The sequence below is a fragment of the Calonectris borealis genome, chromosome 9 (genome assembly GCF_964195595.1).
Source record: "Calonectris borealis chromosome 9, bCalBor7.hap1.2, whole genome shotgun sequence".
NCBI classification, from domain to species: Eukaryota; Metazoa; Chordata; class Aves; order Procellariiformes; family Procellariidae; genus Calonectris; species Calonectris borealis.
Genome location: NC_134320.1, coordinates 6,263,563 through 6,282,598, shown reverse-complemented (window position 1 = coordinate 6,282,598; position 19,036 = coordinate 6,263,563). Strand labels below are relative to the sequence as shown.

The 19,036-nt window shown below is 41.9% G+C and overlaps 1 protein-coding gene across 1 annotated transcript; it reads right to left on the bottom strand.

Annotated features, from left to right (window-relative positions):
* Positions 1–3,703: 3,703 nt before the first annotated feature.
* On the bottom strand, positions 3,704–10,300 carry GPR55 (G protein-coupled receptor 55). The gene is made up of 3 exons (XM_075157619.1): positions 10,217–10,300; positions 8,963–9,197; positions 3,704–5,885 (listed from the first exon to the last, which is right to left on the bottom strand). The coding sequence occupies exons 2-3, from the start codon at positions 8,968–8,970 to the stop codon at positions 4,874–4,876; spliced, it is 1,020 nt and encodes a 339-aa protein (XP_075013720.1). The 5' UTR covers positions 8,971–9,197; positions 10,217–10,300; the 3' UTR covers positions 3,704–4,873.
* Between the last annotated feature and the right edge of the window lie 8,736 nt (positions 10,301–19,036).

Here is a 19,036-nt window from a genome sequence, read left to right as displayed (position 1 = left end):
AAACAGAAGATGATATAACCCACCAGGCAAAGGGACAGGAAAAGAGTTTGGGGAACAAACCCTGTGTGGGTTTTTTTGTTTGTTTTGTTTTTTTGGGGGTGTTTGGGGTTTTTTTTGGTTGGATTTTCTTTTTTTTTTCCTTTTGTCCAAACTACTTTTATGCTTTACAGTCTTTCAATTGCTGTGTGAGTCTACAAAATACAGCTTGGGGATCACACTCACTCTTGAACAAATGCTAATTGTAGGATGTTGGTGGAGTAATCTGCCATTGATAAAAATGCCCTGGAGAGCAGCCAGCCCTCTCCTGTGTTGTGAAGACCTGCGGGGTTTGGCCCAGCTGCAGAAGCTTGACTGGCTAAATGCTTTTTGTGAATATTCTTACCTGGGTGTTCTGAAACAGTCTTGTCCAGAAAAATTAAGGTTAAATACAGCTGCTCTTTAAGGACTGTGGTTAATTGCATCTGGTTTTGTTCAATTCACAGAAGAGAGCAGAACTGAAAATGTAATTTTTAAAGGCATTATTTTGGGTGTTTTTGGTTAGCACTTGATATTTTTTTTTTGCCTACTAGGACAATGCTTCTTTGACTTTACAGTACAACTGAGTTCCTGGGAGGAGACCTGAGTATGTGAGGGGTTCGCGTTCAGGTTCCTGCCGTTTTTCTGTATATTAAGAATAACATCAAGAGAGAAGAAACCCCTTCTGTTGTGCAGTCTGAAAATAGAAATTTTGAACTTGTGTATTGACTCAGGAAGGCTTTTGTTGTTGTTTTTAAAATGTCAAATGCTTTTCAGTTTTATTCATCAACAAAATTGTTGTGCACTTTCTTAAGCTGCACGAGGCTTTTCATTGCTTTTGTCCTGGTATAAAAATATAACCAACTGGAGATTGTCCAGACTTAACAGTAAATTTCATAGAGGAGCCTGTATATAAAAATCTGATTTAGAAATAACTGTAATCTTAGCTGCAGATCAAAGACAGAATTTAAGTGTATTATTTAAATGTAAGTTCATCTTGAAAAGCATTGAAAAAAGAATTGAAAGTGACACCTTCTTGCTCAAAAGATCTGTTCTTTTTGTGCTAAAAGATTTGACTATTGTAATAGTCCTGTAAAACCAATACAGCTGGGCTCTCTTCCTTCTTTCTCTTTTTTCAGAAATTTCAAGTATGCTTAGACAGGCTGTGCCCATTTACATACATAACAGGCAAAATTTAGACAAATGGAATTATATATAAAATCACTTTTGGCCAACAAAGAAGTGGCACTGGTGGCAATAAATGGGAAGAAAGTAGTCCAATTTAACTTTCAGATTCTGTGCTCTGAATTTGCTGCCATGTATGACGCGAGCAGACCGAGTCTGTAGACCAGTTGTACGTAGTGGGTCCCATCACTCCTCATTATTACAGCTATTTTCATAAACTGATTTCTGTTTACTTACTTAAGAAAATTTACATTGATTTCTTTCTGTAAGTGGAAGTCTCTGCGTGCCTGAGTGTGCTGGGACTCTACCACTGACCGAGCATGGCATGAGTGAGTGCTGTCTCCCTAGCCCTGGCAGATCAAACTTCTTCCCCATCCATGCATATGAGAGTCTCTACACACTTTTCACCTCTGCCTGCTGTGTATGTGCACTTATTCCTTTGAAGATTAGAAAATTATCTTTTTTGAGTACTTAGTGATAAATGAGTTGAAGACAAAGGTACTGCTTCATTAGTTCTGACTTTAAATATCGTAGCCTTGTGTGATAAGTCATAGTTGCTGCTGCCTAGTAATTTTTAGACAGCTAGTGCATTTCCTCCGTCTTGCGCTGTGCTTGCAATAGAGCTATTGACAACCAGTGCCATAACATCATCAGCATTAAGAGGTGGCTTTTCGTCTTGGAGGAGAAAAAAATAGACAAACTTGCATTTGCTGAAAGTCACGGAGCAAATGGAGCAGTGGAAAGGGACCTCTTGAGCCAGTTTCCTTCTCCAACACTAGATCAGAACAGCCGTGACTTTGTCTGGCTATGTATTGAAAACCTCTGTGAGAGGATATCAGAAATCTTCTCTGGGTAACCCCTTCCAGCGCTGCATTGCCCTCCTAGTGAAGAAGTTTTTCCCAATATTGAACCTGAACCAAGAGCTGTTACTCCTTGTTATATTGTTGGGAACTACTGGGCAGTGCTTGGCTCCATCATCTCCGTCACTGCCTTCCAGCATGCTGGATGAAACCAGTCCAGCTCCCTCAACCTCTCTTTGCAGACTTGTGCCCAAGATCCCCAACCATCCTGCAAATCATCTGCTTGAACCCCTCTGGTTTCTCCCCATCTCTCTTGAACTGGGAGGCCCATAGCTGAACATCCTATTCCAGTGAAGCTTCACCAGCTCAAGTAGAGGAGGTTAATAACTTACTTTTTTTTTTCTTTTTCTTTGCACTGACCCCATTTGTAGTGAGTCGTGGTATCAATTTTGCCATATTTACAGAGTAAGGGCACCACTGGCTTCTTGCCCTTTTGGGAGGACATCTACATCAAACCTACTTTTCCAGCCTGTGCTGGCCCACAGGGTTGTCCTGCCCTGGGTGCAGTACTCTAAGTTTCTCCTTGTTCAGGAGACTTCTTCTCCCCTGTCCTGGAGTTTATTGGGCCTCCGGAGTGAGGCTCTGCCATCTTAGCCATACCACTGGTGTGGTGTTGTGCACAGGCTTGCAGAGGGTGTGCGCTCTATCATCACCCATTGCGACTGCATGAAAAGCTTTAAATAAAAAGGCCAGTGTTATACTTTGTACCTTAAAGTTCTGTGTTTTTGCAGAGTCACAAATTGCACCAACGGTAATGTAAATTTTCAGATAGTCAGCTAATCATAAAAGCAAGAGCTCAGAGCATTTTGGAGAAAAGATTGTAGGCGGGTTTGCGGGAGATTGTCAAGAATTTATGGAGAGGGTTTCCACAGAAAATTTATTAAATTTTGCAAACTTCTGGGTGTGATCAGCTTTCCTGTTTCTACTTTTTCTGTTTATTACTGTTTATTCAGTTGTTCTTGGTTGCCATAGTTATAAACCTGAAGTAGTTCCTGGGAAGGAAAAACTCCAACTAAGTCTTGGAGCTGTTTTAAGGAGAAAATGGTAAAAGTTTGCAATGAAATAGATAAGAATCATACACTGCTGTCAGATGGGGGAATTAAAATGTATTTTCAAATCATACACTTCATATATACAGTTTATTTAGTAGAGCATGTTCTTTCTCACACATATTTCATATGCAAAGTAATGTGAAAGGTGCAAAAAAGAAAGGTTAACTCATATTGAAAAGGCTGCAAGTTTCTGAACAACTGAGGCAGTAGCAAATAATGCTTTGAAAACCTACTGTTTTGGAAAGCTCTTCCTCTTGCCCCTCTGCAGGTAATGGCGAAGATGATGATAAAAACCTTTCTTTGCCTCTGAGCTCCTTGTGTGCGTCAGCTGTGGTCATACTTGTAGTACTAACAAGTTTTAAAACGCTCGTATATTAGGCTCAGCATTAGATATGTGCAGCTGCCCACTTGCACAATCAATCATTTCTGTGGAAATCAACTGATGGCAAATTGTATTTTCAAAACTGGCTCCCTTTCTTTTTAATTTGCTTTAGACAGAAGGTAATTTCTTTTCACATGTGAATAAAGGGAACATCTGCCCTAGAATGAAGACTTGATTACAAGCAATCTTAGACCATTTTTATAGCTGTTTTTAAAAGGCACAGAAATGGATTTCTCGATGTGAAAGTGTTTCTGGCTAAGAACATGAACCATGCTGGTACAAGAAATGGTAGGCTTAAATTGCAACAAGGAAACCTTTAGTTTAAACTCAGAGCCAAACTTACAAATGGCATAAGGGTGGTGACATACCAGAAGTGCTGACCAAGAAGGGTTGAGAGAGACGTTTTGTGAAGTGTACAGTACAGGCTAGAAGGACTCCTCTAAGGTATGAGGTGGATAGAGCTGGTCCAGTCTTCCAGCTGGGAGTGAGGAGTATATCAGACAGGCACTCCCTATTTTTCTGTGATGCAGGGCTTGCTTCCCTAATTCCCCTCCTCCAAGAAAGAATGAGAAGAATTTCCTACATGTGTCATATTATATTTTTGATAGAAACACAGTGATGTAGAAATACAGTTCATCACATATGGTCTTTCACTACATGCCGTATTTGAAGGGGTTCTTTTGGTTTTGATGTGCAAAAACAGTTTTTCAAAATTGCAGAAGAAAACCATGCTGATGTCTCAGCAAAGATAATCAGAAATGTTTGTTGCCCAAGGAGTTGCTGGTACCCGAGATTCTCCGTTGGGGTTGTATACTGGGCAGCTTGTCCTCCATGGAAGAGCAGAGGCTGCTGTCCTGTGTAGCAGCCCTGACCAGTGTATAATGCTTACAGGAGGAGGATTCACTATTATCCCAGGCTGGCCAAGCTGTTCAAACCAAATGAACTCTGACAGTGACCTTCTGTAAGACTTACAGAAGGAAAGGGCCAGATACTGCCTTTTAACTGTCAGATACCTTCTAAGTTAGAAAGAAGTTTTGAATAGTTATTTCTATGTTTGACCCTTAGCAACAACTTTCTGATCACGTTGGCAAAAGGAAGTCTGGTGCAGCAATGACAAAGGCTGATTTTAAGTGGCATTCCAGCGATCTGGATAGTTTTCCTCTGTCAAGCCTTTCACATTTAGTCGATACTGTCAAGGCTAATGCTTCTTTTGGTGTCACTCCGTCACTTTGCTAATGCTGGTTCTTTTTTCCAACACTTGTCCTCTTTCATGTTTAAAGGGCAGAAAAATATGGAACAGGTTCACATTCACTGGAAAAACATTGCCCTCCTCCCTCCTGCACCCTCCCTGCCATGGTCAAGGTGACCCTACTGTTAGGTCAGGGATAATGCTGTCGGCATCCTACGGGGCAAGTGGGAGCTGGGGAAGAGGCGTTCTTCCACTGCAGGCTGTCCCATCGTGTGGCACAAGGCTTAAAGACAGGACATAGTTCAATAACCTTTTTCAAGTGTGTTTTCTCACGAAATTCTTTTGCAGCAAAGTAGTAAAAGATGGCATCCAGGCAGCAGTTCAGGTTGGCTAATATCATTGACACCTGAATGAAGAGGCTGATGGTTTGTTTCAGACTGCAGTCCACTATCACATGCTGTCTAACCAGGCACTGTAGGCAGATTGCAAGGTGGACGGGTGTGAAGCATACCAAAAACACCATGAGGTTGATGATAATGACTCGTAAGGAGCCACTGCCTTCTACCTTCTTTTTATCTTGACTTTTGTGATTCAGAAGGATCCAGATGTTTTGGGCAGAGCAGAAAACCATCACTGCGAGTGGGATCAGAAATCCAAAGATTTCCACAGAAACAATGAGGGGGATGCTCCACGCCTGTTCTGACATGTTGTGAAAGCATTTAAAATAATCTTTCTTGGGAAACACATACATTGGGCTGCTGCAAAGCCAAGCTACTGCCCAGATGAAGCAGCAAATCATGATAGCCCATTTGGGGGATTGATTAGCCCGACCTTCAAATGGGTACCTTATGCAGATGTATCTGTCAATAGTAATGCAGACAATGATGAAGATACTGCCGTATGTATTGACAAAATAGAGAGACTCTATAAATGAGCACAGGAGTCTGGGCGCTTCTGTGATAGAGTAGTACAGTTTGAGCGGGAGCGAGAGAAGCAGCAAGACATCTGCAAGTGCGAGATTGATCATGTAAACTGAAGTTTTGGTCTGTTTCTTCCAAAAGCAGCAGAACACGGAGAGGGCCAGGGCGTTGAGAACCAGCCCGAGAATGAAGGTGGGGATGGAGATCCCCAACTGCAGGGTCTTTGCTAATCTGTCGATGTCTGTAAAATTGCATTCCCCGCTGCTGTTGGTCATTTCTCCCCTAAAACGACAGAGAGAACAGTTTGGAAATGTGTAAGGTTCCCAGTTAATGCCTTGATATATCAGAGCAAGATACTTTCAGACACAACTCTGGGCTTTTTTTGGTTTTGAGTTATACACTTGATCAGTCTTTGGTTATTATTGAAAGTGAATCCTCATTTCAAGCACAGAGCTTTCTATTTCCAATTTGAGTGGCTTGATCTGTTATAAAGGAGACTGATTCTCAATGGCAGGTAGTCAGTATCCACTGACTGCCATGCCCTTTAAGATAATCCCATTCAAATATTGAAGAGACTGACCCATTCAAACATATGTTTTCAAAAACTCTGAAGTGTACTGGCTATCTCTAGTAACTTGTACTAGAGATATTGCAACTTCCGTAACACTTATGTTCAGTTCCTTTGCTACACAGAAATTAATGAAATTATTGTTCCATATTAAGGCACGTCAGACTGATAGCTGGGATTTTACTCTTATATCCATGATTCCCTATGCATGAGTAGCTTGTGCTGATGTGCTTTACTACACCCGCATTGGATACAGAGGGATATTTTAATTTCATATAGTGCTTGTATCCACTGCAGTTTTTTAGAAGGTCAGCTTAAGAAGACTGATCTTTTATCTAGGTGCAAATTGAGTAGCGCGTTTTCTAGCTTGTGTTTAACTTTCAGCATTGGTTAAATTTTGGGTTTGCAAGTACTTTAAATTTTAACTGATTATCTTAGATAATCTGGTAAAGATTAGCAAATGGAAGGCAGGACATCTTAATAATACAGGTCTTTAAAAAAGTATAATTTGTGTGGAATAAGTGTTATCACCATTCTTAAAAATACACATATGCTTTAACAAACTATGCCTTAAAAGTGGTTTTTGATAATATCTTTAAATCAAAATCACAAAAAATCCTAATGAAGGAGAAGAAATTGGTAGTTAAAGTTTCCAGTCCAGCTCAGTCAACCAAGAAGCTCAAAAGAAATTTTAGGAGTAAGTGAAGAGGTTTTAAGAAGAACTTGATCAAGAGGGGAATCTCTGCTTTGGAGGACAAAAAGTGACAGGTAGCTCATAAGCACTACCAAATGGAGCTGGACTTTGCTAAAGAAAGCAAAATACAATTAGTGAAAGATTTTTTGTTTACATGGCTAAAATAAAATATTTTTAAAAAGAGAGAGAGAGAAATGGAGAACAAGTAGATCTGCTAAATATTAACTGAGGAGATGGCCTTGGGTTTTGCCAAATCTTATACCTCTGCTTTTCATAGGGATGCTGATACTGTGCTGGAGGTCAGAGGTGGGATGACTTACAGGAATCAGTGAGTGATAATGGGAATAACTGTATCTGAACATACAATGCGCTCAGAACTTAACATGCTCATATTAGGAAAACAGTTTATTTCCAGCTCAGACTACGGAAAGAAGAGGCACATAAAGCTAAAGGTCCAACCCAGTAACTGTTATGAAGTATGTATGTTATTAGTGTATCTGAAAAAGGATCAATCTAGTCTATCTGTTGAAGGAAAGAGTGTCAAATGTGATTAAAGCAATTCTATAACTATTGAGTCAAAGCTTCATACAGATTTTTAAAGAAAACTACTAAATAAGGCTTTGACAGATCTTGCCAGACCATTATCTTCTTTGACGAAGTGTCTGCTTTTTCAGATAAGGGAAAGGCTGAAGATCGAAGGCACTTGCATTTCAGTAAAGTGTATTAGAAATAACTAAATAGCACTAGAAAAACTGGAGGTTAGAACACGGGCTGTTAAGCAGGTGAGGAAATTGTTGCAAGCAAGCTGATGAGGACTACAAACAGGATGGATGCAGGTTACTAGGGGGATGCACAAATTCACCGAGGCTACTCCTTGGCAGTGTTTCCCCCAGTGACCCCACTGTAGAGCGAGTGTGACCTGCGGCGAGGTGCTGTTGGTCAGGGGCCGGATCCAACTGCCACTTCCAGAGAACTGGACTGAGCCGCATGAGTGGGACTGTCGCAGCTTTGTGAACTTAGGAAATAGCAAAAGGAAATCTGATTGTTATTGGTGGATTTATCTGTCAGAAATGAGAACAAAAAGAAAACCTTGGTTTGTTAGAGATTGAGTCAATCCCTCCGAGCCAGCAATGTGTGGCAGCCGCTTAGAAAATCATGTGATCGTGGTACATGAGAGGTGGGATAATTCCACTAAAGGTGGAGATGCATTGGTGCCACGTGTACAAGGGATTATTGTGGGCAGACCTGAGGGCAGGACAGGTGAGAAGAAATAGGAGTCTTGTGCTGTTGTGTGAGCGTGTGTGTCCTGCGACCAAGAGCATCCAGTTAGCTGGGGAAAAATCAGATGGCATTAAACATTTTGGGGGAGTGAAAACACCTGTTAATTCAGCACTTTGTGTGCTATATAAATATATCAGAAAATTGCTTGTGGTGTCTCTTAAAAGTATGAGTTTTGATTCTACTTTTACTGTGTTTCTATTTCACTGAATGCTTTTTTTAGAATTAATTAGTACAAAATTATGTATAGCATTACTCCTGAAAATGGTTAATTTCAAGAAAATGTTACCCAGCCTTTAAACTGGTCATTTCAAGTACTCAAATGGAGTGCCTGATTCTCAAAAACTTGATATTTTTTTTTTATCATTTTGCCTTCCCTCAAATTTAAATTTCACATCTTGAGTAATCCAAGGGAATTGTTTGCAAACAGTTCACATTGAGTAATATGTTTGCCCAAAATTATTTGAAGATCCATTTTCATTCACAAATAACCTTGCAGTCATTTCATAAGCATCATCTTTACTGCATTGTCCAAATTATTAATAAAAATACTGATGATACTGAATCTGAAAGATACTGAACTGTACCAAATACATCTTTCTTGTATGGCAGAGGCTGATTAGTATCTCAGTGGGTACTCACTAATCATATAGAAATTTCATACAGATCATGTTTCCTTTGTTCGCTTATGAGAATTTCTTTAGAGATAGTGTTTGAAGCCTGTTTCCCTCTCCTACGCCCCGTCGCCCAGTGCTGTCAGTGTGTCACACAAGAAAGTCAAAGTACTTCTATTTCAGTCGTTCTCAGATTGTTACTTACCGCTGCATTGTCTTCTGGGTGCTTGCAAACAGATTCTTCAGTGGGTAATTCCAATATTTTTCCAAATACTGAAGCCAGGCTTAGTGATCTTCCATTTCTGAACTCCTCCTTTTCCACCTTCTTAAGAGACAGGCACCACGTTTGCTCTTTTCTAGTCTTCTGAAGAAAATTCCTCTGTCTTCCACAAGTTTCCTGAAGGAATCACCTGCAATTCCTGGATTGTTTCAAACAACTTCTAGAAGCCAAAAGGTAACATAAGAATCTGTAATTAACACTACTTGAGGGAATGTGTCTTAGCTGATCCAGACCCCATGTCATCACTGCTCCATTTGTTCTCGATTTCATCTGCTGAGTGAGGATTTTCCACTTCCTATGGACTAGTTAAATGTTAATTGGGTTTACTGATAGCAGGAGCTTGTGGTTAAGCTAGCAGCAAAGGTGTACTGACCTAGGAAATGGAACAGCAAGGTTTTACAGTATTAGCTTTGCTAGGTTTTTTGCAGCAGAGTGGGATGCATGAATGGTTTCCTCTTTGTAGCTCAGAGTTCATCTGGCTCTAGTTGGGATTCACACGAGTCTGTACGTTAGGACAGACTGGGGACGACAGATTAAGGATATTCTTATCCATGACAGCTTCATTAGCAGGAACATCCTCATCATAAAATCTATAACTTACTGTAAGTGTAGGAGTAGTTTTGATAATAAGGAAAAGATAATCAGATGACAGCAAACCAATCATTCTTAATTTAGCTACACTACAAAAGAGGATTGAGGAAAATTCAGGTCACAGCTTCAGCAAGGACTTTTATAGCATTTACCATAATTACCCTCCTAATCAATACAAACCAAGTAATGTTACTGCTATGAAACAGACTTTGTTTATAGCTATTTTCTAGAACATTATTCATGTTAGATATAAATTATTCTCTTGTGGATGCACAGGAGAAGAGTAAGATGGCTTAGTGCAATGAAGAGCAGTACATCCCACATCTGCCATATATTTCTTCTGTAGTTGGATTATTTCTTATCATTTTATTCTAAGTATTTTGATTGCAACAGTATATATTTATGCTTATCACTAAAGCAGAAATCTTTCTTTATGCTTTAAGCTAAGCAGCACTACATGTTTGATTTACTGTTTGATCTTTATAAGAAACAACCATCAACTGGCTTAAAAATAGTGCTCTACAATCAACGCGGCTATTAAATTATTGAAAAAAAAAAAGTTATTAGTTAAAATATGAATTACTTTACCTGAACCCCAACAAGCAGATCAGCAGCATTGATTCAATCCAGGTTGTTCTATAGAGCATGGGAGCATTTGCTTACAGACCATACCCTACCAGTACTCTTACTAAATGGCATAACCACATCCTTCTTTTCTTCTCTTCCTTTTTTTTTTTTTAATTTCAAAACACACTCTGTGTTTCTTTATATAGACAAGTGAAGGTGAAAGAGTGTAAAGACTTGAATCCTCAGCTGTTTCTAGTCAGTAATCAATGTAGGACGGGGAGCAGTTTGTTCTGAAGCCAGGGCTGGTTTTGGACTGGACTTTACCTGGTGTGAAGCAGCTGAGAGCTTTTATGGGCTTGCGGTAGCTACCTCCAGATTTCCAATTATTCCTTGAGCTGGAGGGGAGATGGGGAAGTGGAAAGTTGCAGGAGAAGCTGTCATAGAAATAGGGCTTCTTCCCGCAGTTTCTGCTCAATTTGCATACTGTTGATCAGTAGTTTAGCACTCAGATGCTTCTGAAAGACACAGCTACTTATATGCTTGCAGCTGTTAAACTATTTAAAGGGCATGTGCCAGTTTTAGCCAGTTCAGGTGTTTGATTCATAACTGCAAGTTGGCAAACAAATGCTTATTGGCAAGAGGAGTGAGGTATACGGAGCACTAAACTAGCGCCTTATATGTGAGTCATATAGTAGCCAAGGCACACTTTTTTTGAAATGAGCTTTCAAGGCTTTTCCATCAATAGGATTTTCCTAATGGAATCTGAAGCTTTTCCTCTGCTCTGGGAGGTGTCATGCAATGTACACCTTTTGGAAAGGTAATTGTGCTTGCAAAGAGCAGGAATATGGGGGCATTCATCCACTGCTATCTTCAGGAGATAGCGGACAAGGGTGGAACATAGCAAAGCTGCTGGTCTCCTCAGGCCCTGGCCAGCTGTGGCTTGGTTGGGACTGGCATCAAACGGATGTTCATGGTTACATAAAGTGACATAATTTACTGAAAAAAAAGTTAATTGCCATTTGATGACAATGTGACAATCTCATACATAATAATTTTATCTCCAAGGAACAAAACTGGCAGAAGAATAAAATGGGGCTCATATGCGTATGTCATACGGATGAGTGCTTCATACGGATGAGTGCAAATAGTCTCTCTCTGGAACCCCTCTGGCTGAAGTGTGAAACTCGCTTGCTAGTGCTGATAGCCACTCTTCTGACTTGTGGACTGCTCTTTTACCTTACTCACTGCAACCCTTTGCTGCAGCAGTAAATACGAGAGAGAAAAAAAAAAACCTCTAAGTGACATTTTTCAAATTGCTACCTGGCTTTGGAGGTAATTTGGTCTTTCTGGGGAAATTCTGCACTTCCTGCAGAAAAAGTAGCACCAGCATTTGTACTGCAGGACTTGGAGAAGAAAAAACTTGCAATTTCTTAACACATTTTTTTCTAGCTCTCTCATCTAAAAATGAGATTTGAAGGGGGGGGGGAAAAAGCAGAACCCAAACAAAGTTTGGGTAAACCTTGTAAGAAAATGACGTGGCAGAGGAAATGAAGCCAACGTGATTCATATCATTTGGGAAACACGTTATGGAATTAGAGGTTTCAAGGGCTTTTCAACTTCTGTCTTCTCAGAGCTGTGGGCTAGCTACAAGTCACAGCGATGGACTGTAATGAATCTGGAGTCATGAAAAGAAATCTAAGAGTGCAACTAAATATTAGCAGAAAACAAATACCCTACAATTATGTGCGACCTTTGAATGAATTATTCTGTGTCATGTTGCAGCTGAAATGGGTTTGCTCCTTTAATCCTCTCACCACAGGCATATTTCAGACTTAGCTTAAAAATGAATTTTAATACTTTGTGCTGCCTTCGCTCCCAGCACTAGTTTCATTCCTTGTGGCTCTGTGAACTTCCCACTTAGTATCACTTGGTGCAGCAGAGCTAAACAAAAAATCAGCATTTCTGCACACATCAACCGCATGTTTGCTAAGTTGGCAATTTGCTTGTGATACACGTGGGTTCATTGCTTGTAGGTAAGCATGTAATTTGTTGGTGTGCATGTAAGTCGTTCTTTTGCAGGTTGGCCTTTTTGGTTTAAATTAGGACAACTTTTATCTAGAGCATATTTAATGAGGGCAAGTTATGAATGACTCACTCCCACACCTTCAGATAGATTATTGGCTGAGAAATTAGAGCTTGTTTGCCCCCCTCTCTTTGGTGACTGCTTTTGCAATTTCTCCCACCAGGTGCTATCCGTGAATACGCTTAGCAGGAATTATTTCAGTGAGTCCTTTGTGCTCCCAGTCCCTTATAACCCAGCACTCCTTCTTGCTAAATGCTGAATTCCAGGGACCCAGGCGGCTGCATGGCTCTGAGGTTCTCAACGGGAAGGAGAAGGGCTTTGTTTATTTTAGGTTTTGTTATTTTTTTTTTAATTAACCACAGAAATGGATGCTGGAGGTATATTGTTTGCCCTGTGTAGAGACAACAATCTTATCAACTTTATCCTTTTCCCAATATTGTGTTCCATCCAGCAAATGAATAGTGGCTGGAAGAACCTAAACCAAACTCTGAGTAACTAAAAGGAAGTGTATGAGCAAAAGATTTATAATGCTTATGGCAAAAATGAATAGGTTGGTTGTTACTTTTTTTTTTTTGGTAGGGGTTGGTGAGCTTTCTCCATCTTTTATCCTTTATGCAGTAAGTGTTGCTGTTGCTAAGTCAGGCAAAAGCAGGCAGCACTTGTCATTTTCAAGGAATCAAAATCTGTTTTAGAGGAAACATGTTCATACAGCGCAAAACCACATTCATTTGCATTACAGCATCATGAATTCTACTGTTCTTTTTTAGTGGAAAATATATCAAAGCAGCTTTGCAGTTCAGCTTTCACAAATGTCTAAAATCTGTGTTCGCTTGTACTTAATGGCCAGAATGGAATAAGTTGGGTCTCAGATCTAGAATTAGGATGCTCAAGTGCAAATTAATCAGATTTCAAAAGTGGGGTCCAATGTGTTTCTGTGTCACTCTGAAGACATGTGTGACTTCTTGTTCTCCTAGACAGCTATAAAATATCATTTCAGATAACAAGACTTAATCATCCAGAGCAAAAAGAGTCAGGAAGAGACATTGCCCAGTAGAGAGCTAGGAGGTGAGTGAAAAACTGTCTTTGCTCTTGTGAAGAGTGCTGGATGCAGTGGGGAAATAGAAGGCTTATCAGCCCAGACCTGAGTCTCAGTTATCTTCTATGTTGTGCTGTGACTGGTTTCTGGTATTTTTGTGTGTGTTTCAAAAACTGGACGGCCAAAGTGAGTTAAGCTAACAGGTTGTCTTGTTCTGAGAAGGCTATCACAGCTTGCTACCACAAAAGGGATTGGCCTCCTCCTTTTAAGAGGGGAGATGCTGGGGACTTCATCTAACTCCAGCTGAGCAGCAGCACACTCCTGGAAAGGAGAACTACACAAAGAGTTTGTGAAGCTATCACCTACCCGAAGATGTACCTTGATGCTCTTTCTGTCTAAAGAACAGGTATATTAAAGAACAAGCTCAATTTTCACTGGTGACTTAGAAATTGTTGTTTGTGCTTGGGTTGGCATACAAACAGTGTTTTCTTTGTTTGGAGGCCTTTTGCTTCACATTAGTGCTCTTTGGGTTGCTCAGTACTCTTTTCGTCACCTTCATAAGTAACCAAAGCCTGGCTTAGAGTGAGCTATCTTAATTGCACAGTTGGGAACTCTGGATGGCTGGGGGGTTTTGTTTTTCTCATGTAGCCACTTTTTTGCAGCAAGTGCAGGAGACTGCAAAACTGGAAATCAGGAAACCTGGCAACTGCTGTATTCTATGGGGAACAGCCACATTCAGCCTCTCCAAGATGAGGCAGAGACCTTTAAAGGCAACCCAGGACAGAGCAAAAAGTGCAATTGTTCTTGGAGCTGGCCAGCTATGAGCGTAGGTTTATTTCTGACTACATTTGAGAAACCTTACAAAGGTTTCTTGCGGTTGTATGTTGAGAGGAAAGGAACTGGCCAGTCTGGTGAGCAGCCAGTCTCATGCTAGTATGGTTGAGTGAGCAGAACCGTGGGAGTAATATTTTAAGGTACAGAATATCTTCAGCTGTATCTGATTCAGAAATTCACCAACAGGACACCAAGCATACAGGGTGGCATCTCCTTCATAACTTCAGAGACTCACCGTTTATAGCTGAGCTGAAATTATCTAATTCACCATAGTTCAATTTGGTCTTCCAGAGCCAACAAGGCTGGTTAGACACGGCCAGTGTCAGCCAGGTGCCAGTGAGGACATGCGTTTCATGGCCAGTCCATCCCACCTCCAAAGCAAGGACAGAGCAGCTTGCGTCTAGCCAAAACCAATTCTGGTCGTGGGTGTACCGATAGGCTACAACTTTTCTTGGGTATTTGAAGGAAGGAGCAGCCAGTCAGGCTGTGAGCTCAGCTTTAGTGAAACTATGTAAGAATAGACACAGAGCACCCTGCACGAATGTGCTTTGCAGTCTGCTCCACGAGATTCACCAGCACACCCCACCTGTGCCAGCTGGCCAGTCAAGAGGGTTTGTGGTTGCTTGGCATAGCTGGGCTGGCGCTGGTGAAGCACAGCCCACGGCAGTTGCCATCCACCAAGATGCATGCAATTCTTACAGGTGTTTCCATGGGACATATACAGACTGTATCTTTTGAGGAGCCCCTGGAAAGGGAAAAATAAGAGGCTATTGTGTTGATGTCTTAAAACAGAAAAAAAAGCTTTTGTTTAATGAAGATGCCGTGCTTACTGAGCAGTGGCACTACCAAAGGAAATGGTAGGTGTGCACAAAACTAAGGTTTCAAAGGAAACCACCAGCTAATTTCGCACATCATCCAGTAAAAAGAATTAATGGTTAGCAGCAGTGTGGATACAAACCAGGGACCTGAGCAGGGAGACCACATGGCTCCTTGAGAGGCCTCCTGACACGCAGGCTCCTGTGGGTTATAACATGTTGCAGTGAAATAGGATATTTCTCAGCTCTATCTCACCACTGCGGTTGGCAGTGTGTGGTTATTGCATACCATTCTTTTTCCTGACACAGGCAGTGATCAGATCAGGGAGTCATGTTATGCTCACCCACCTACACCATATAACATAATACTGTGATAAATGGTGTATCTAGATTTAATTTTTTCCTTAGAAAAACAGCCTTTGCATTGTGTTTGGTAACAAAACACATAATGAAAATTATTTCCTTTGCATTTTCATCATACCGAATATTACCTGAGCACTGTTGGCTGGACCATCACCATCTCCCATCTGCACTGACGGAAGTCAACAACCATCACCACAGCCTGGCACAGAGGGACGCCAGTGCAGGAAAGCAGCAGCAGCTGCACTGCCCACTTGTGCCTTGCACAGTCATTCCTCTACCTTTACGCAGACAGCCCTGCACAAAGGTGTAGGAGCTGCCTCATCTGCAGGGCTTATGCACTCTCAATGCTACAACTTTCTGAAAGACCCATTTCTGTCGAATGGCTTGGATTGAAAAAGAGCTGACTTACGTGGAAACTGCCTTTTTTCCATTTCCTTTAACCTTTCTTCATCCATCTTTCCCCAGTGTAGGGACTGGCATTTCTGGATAGGAAGCCCTACACACTCAAGCCTGTAACTGCAATGGATTAGAGTCAAATGAAAATGACAGGTTGGCCTAAAAGTAACTTTTTCCAGATCTGAGATGTGCTCTATTTAATTAATGCATGTTATCTTTGCACTCTGGGTCTTTCCCGTTTTAACTTGTGTATTGCCAAGTTGCCTCTACCTTTTTATTGTTTTCAGACCAGTGTGTATTCAGCTGTGCATTAATAAGGCTGATCCAGGATGTCTCAAAGGATTGCAGAGAAGTGGGACCAGCTCTGGCCCGTTACAGTATGGCCAAAATGAATGTTGCTGTCTCAGGGACAAGGCTATTTGAGACGTGAGTTGGGGATTGTTTCTCATACTGGTATTGTCTCACCTGGACAATGGCAGTTAGCATGCTCATAGCTCACGTGTTTGCTTAGCTTGGTGTTTTTCTTGAGGTTTCTGCAGACTACAGCAGGAATTGCTCCATCACAGCCAAGTCTACTGGCACAGTGCACTTGTCAGCGCAGACTCTCCAGCCTGTGTCCTCTCATCTTGGCATTTAGATCTGACGGTATGAGAATTGCTGTCAACCTCGCTGCTTCCATAAGGTGTCCTGACAGATCGCAGGATACCGAAGTCCCAACTTGAATCACTAAGTAACTTAACATGGCGATGCAGTGAGTGCTGATGAGAAATAGAAAGTGCCCAGGAAGAGCTAGTCAGACAGACAAAAAAAAAAAAAAAGGAAGAAAGAAAGTTTAAGAAAATGCTTACAGGGATCCCTGCAATTACTTCAAAGACATAGTTCTGAGTGGTTGCCGGTGCTGGTAGAGGAAACGCTACCCGACAGTGCCATCTTGGGGTAGTTTGTGTCTGTAAATTGAAAGCAGGCATCAAGGTGGAACTTGACTTTTCCTTTGTGTGCTCTGTTCCCATATGTGTATATTTGTGTGTGTATCAATGTCATGATGACTCATTAACAGTCATTACGTTGTACATGTGGGTTGCATGCACGCTTACTTTATGAGCTTTATGTTGTTCTCATCTCTCCTGATCTGTCCTGGACGACTGCTTTTTATTTTAATAACATAGCTAGCCTTTGAGAGAGAGAGTTCCGTTTTATGCTGCTGAAAAAATATCCTTTTATGAAAACATGGCTTTGTCTGTTCTCCCTTGGAAAAGGCAACTGAGCAAATTTCCTTATTAATTCTAGTGCAGAAGGGGTCTCTGCCTTGAAGAGAATTGGCCATCCTTGAATCTGGCGTCTGAAGAGGACAGTAATGGAGGTAAGTTCAATCAGCTGTAGCTTGTTTCTTCTTTGTATGTAGGTTATCTGCTCTTGCTATCAGCATATGGTTAGTATTTAAAATATAACTGGTGGGTCTTGGTCTCAGAGTCTTAGATGCTGCAGAAGGGGGAGCAAGGTGGGGATGCTGCAATGTGCTGCCAGCCCAGCTGGCTCCCAAGGGGGAGTGAAGGAAAGTGAAAAACCTTAAACAGATGAAAACCTCTCAAATTAACTAATGCTAGAATGGCAGAAACTATCACATAATCAGATGCAGACTTTTTTTTTTGAACAAAGGGAAAAGCTAAGATTTTGAAAAAATCTTAAAAGGGACAGAAGTTTTGGCAAGTAACCTTACGAGGTTACTGAAATATCAGCCTGAGATGACAGCTTTTGAATTTCTGTGGACACAGCCTCTGAAAGACCCAGCAATTATCTGAAGCCCAGAGTGGTCCAGCCTGCCTGCAGAAGTGGGGGATGTGTGCGTGTGTGTCTGTCTGTCTTAGTGGCAGCCAGGATGCTCTGCACTTTAAAAATGCACTTTTATCACTTTGCATCCAGCTAGAGGGGTGTTGGCCTGTGCTAGGTGTGGGGGCCAGGCACTGGCGTGGCTGCTCTCAGGGATGACTCTTGCCGTATGTTATGTAGGGTTTTGTTGTGCTGCAGTGTCCTGGGCATGGGGGCCTTTGAGGAGTCAGATAAAGGCCCTGAATGTATGCTGACTAGATAGCTTTCTCCAAGGGCTGCCTCCGTTTTTTTATGCTGCAAACCAGGATTGTCCTAAGGGACTGCCTCATCTGTTTGGAGTAGGATGAAGGGCGTGTGAGCTGAGTGCAAGTGCCAGCCTCTGCTAAAAAACCTGTTGTGCTGTTATAATAGGCTGCTCTGAGTAAACCCCATTTCTTCCTGCATTGGGTGGGAAGGGTGATTGCTAGACCAGAGTAGTTGTACAGGGATTGTACTGAGGTGGCTGAGAAACTCATGAAGGTAGGTGATCACGAAGGAATTTAATTGTATCGTTGCCTTGATGTCTTGTGCTTTTGGATTCCTCGCTGATTCCAGGGATTACCTTATATGCATGCACCAAGCGTGACCTATTTTGGTCTTTGCAAAAAGGTGCTTTAGATGTGATGCTGGACTTAAATTTTCTAGGCCAGAGGAAGAAGTTCCTTCACAAATCATTTCACCGAGCCTAAATCTCCAACTGGGATTGTTCTGGAGCACCCAGATATACAATGGCAGCTGGCCAGATGTGCAGCTATTTCTCCAATTCCACCTTAAGTCTGCAGTATTCCTCAAACAGCAAACCTTTAGACCTCGGATCACAGCCTGAGGATCATCTCCCAGCTTGAAAGAGCAAAGCTTCCCTGGAGATGCCTTCAGGGAGTAAGCCGGGGACTTGCAGCCTGCCAGAGTCAGGTCACAACTCAGGCCTTTGCCACTCTGCCAGAATGGGTGCTGGGCGTCCTCTCAGGGTCAGACCCTCTGTCCCACGGAATGAAGCTGCAGCCCGCAGTGCTGCCAGCATGATGGAGCCCCACAGAGCTCTGCTCAGGGCCATGGTGGGAGAGGGTTCAGGGCGTCCTCTGGTGCTGAGCAGCAGAGGGCAGTTTTGACCTGGGGGATGTGTTAATTAGTCACTAGTTAAACATAAAGGCACAATCTGGTCATCACTTTAGCCCTGACAGTTACCCTGTCAGGCGTGGGGTGAAATAGGAGCCACTCGAGGGGCCCCAGCGTGCCTGGCTGTGATATTACACTGCCTCTCTGCGATGCATGTTGTTCCCCGTTGTTTAACAAAAAAGTTAACTGAGGTTAATTTAAAACCAAACCATGTTGCCTCTCAGCTTTGGTATTCTGAAGCACAGCAGCGGTATTGCTTGTGTTTGCATAGCTCGCAGCCTGTAGAGGTGCAGCATCTGTCGTGTCTCTCTGATCTCACACAGTGGTGGGTG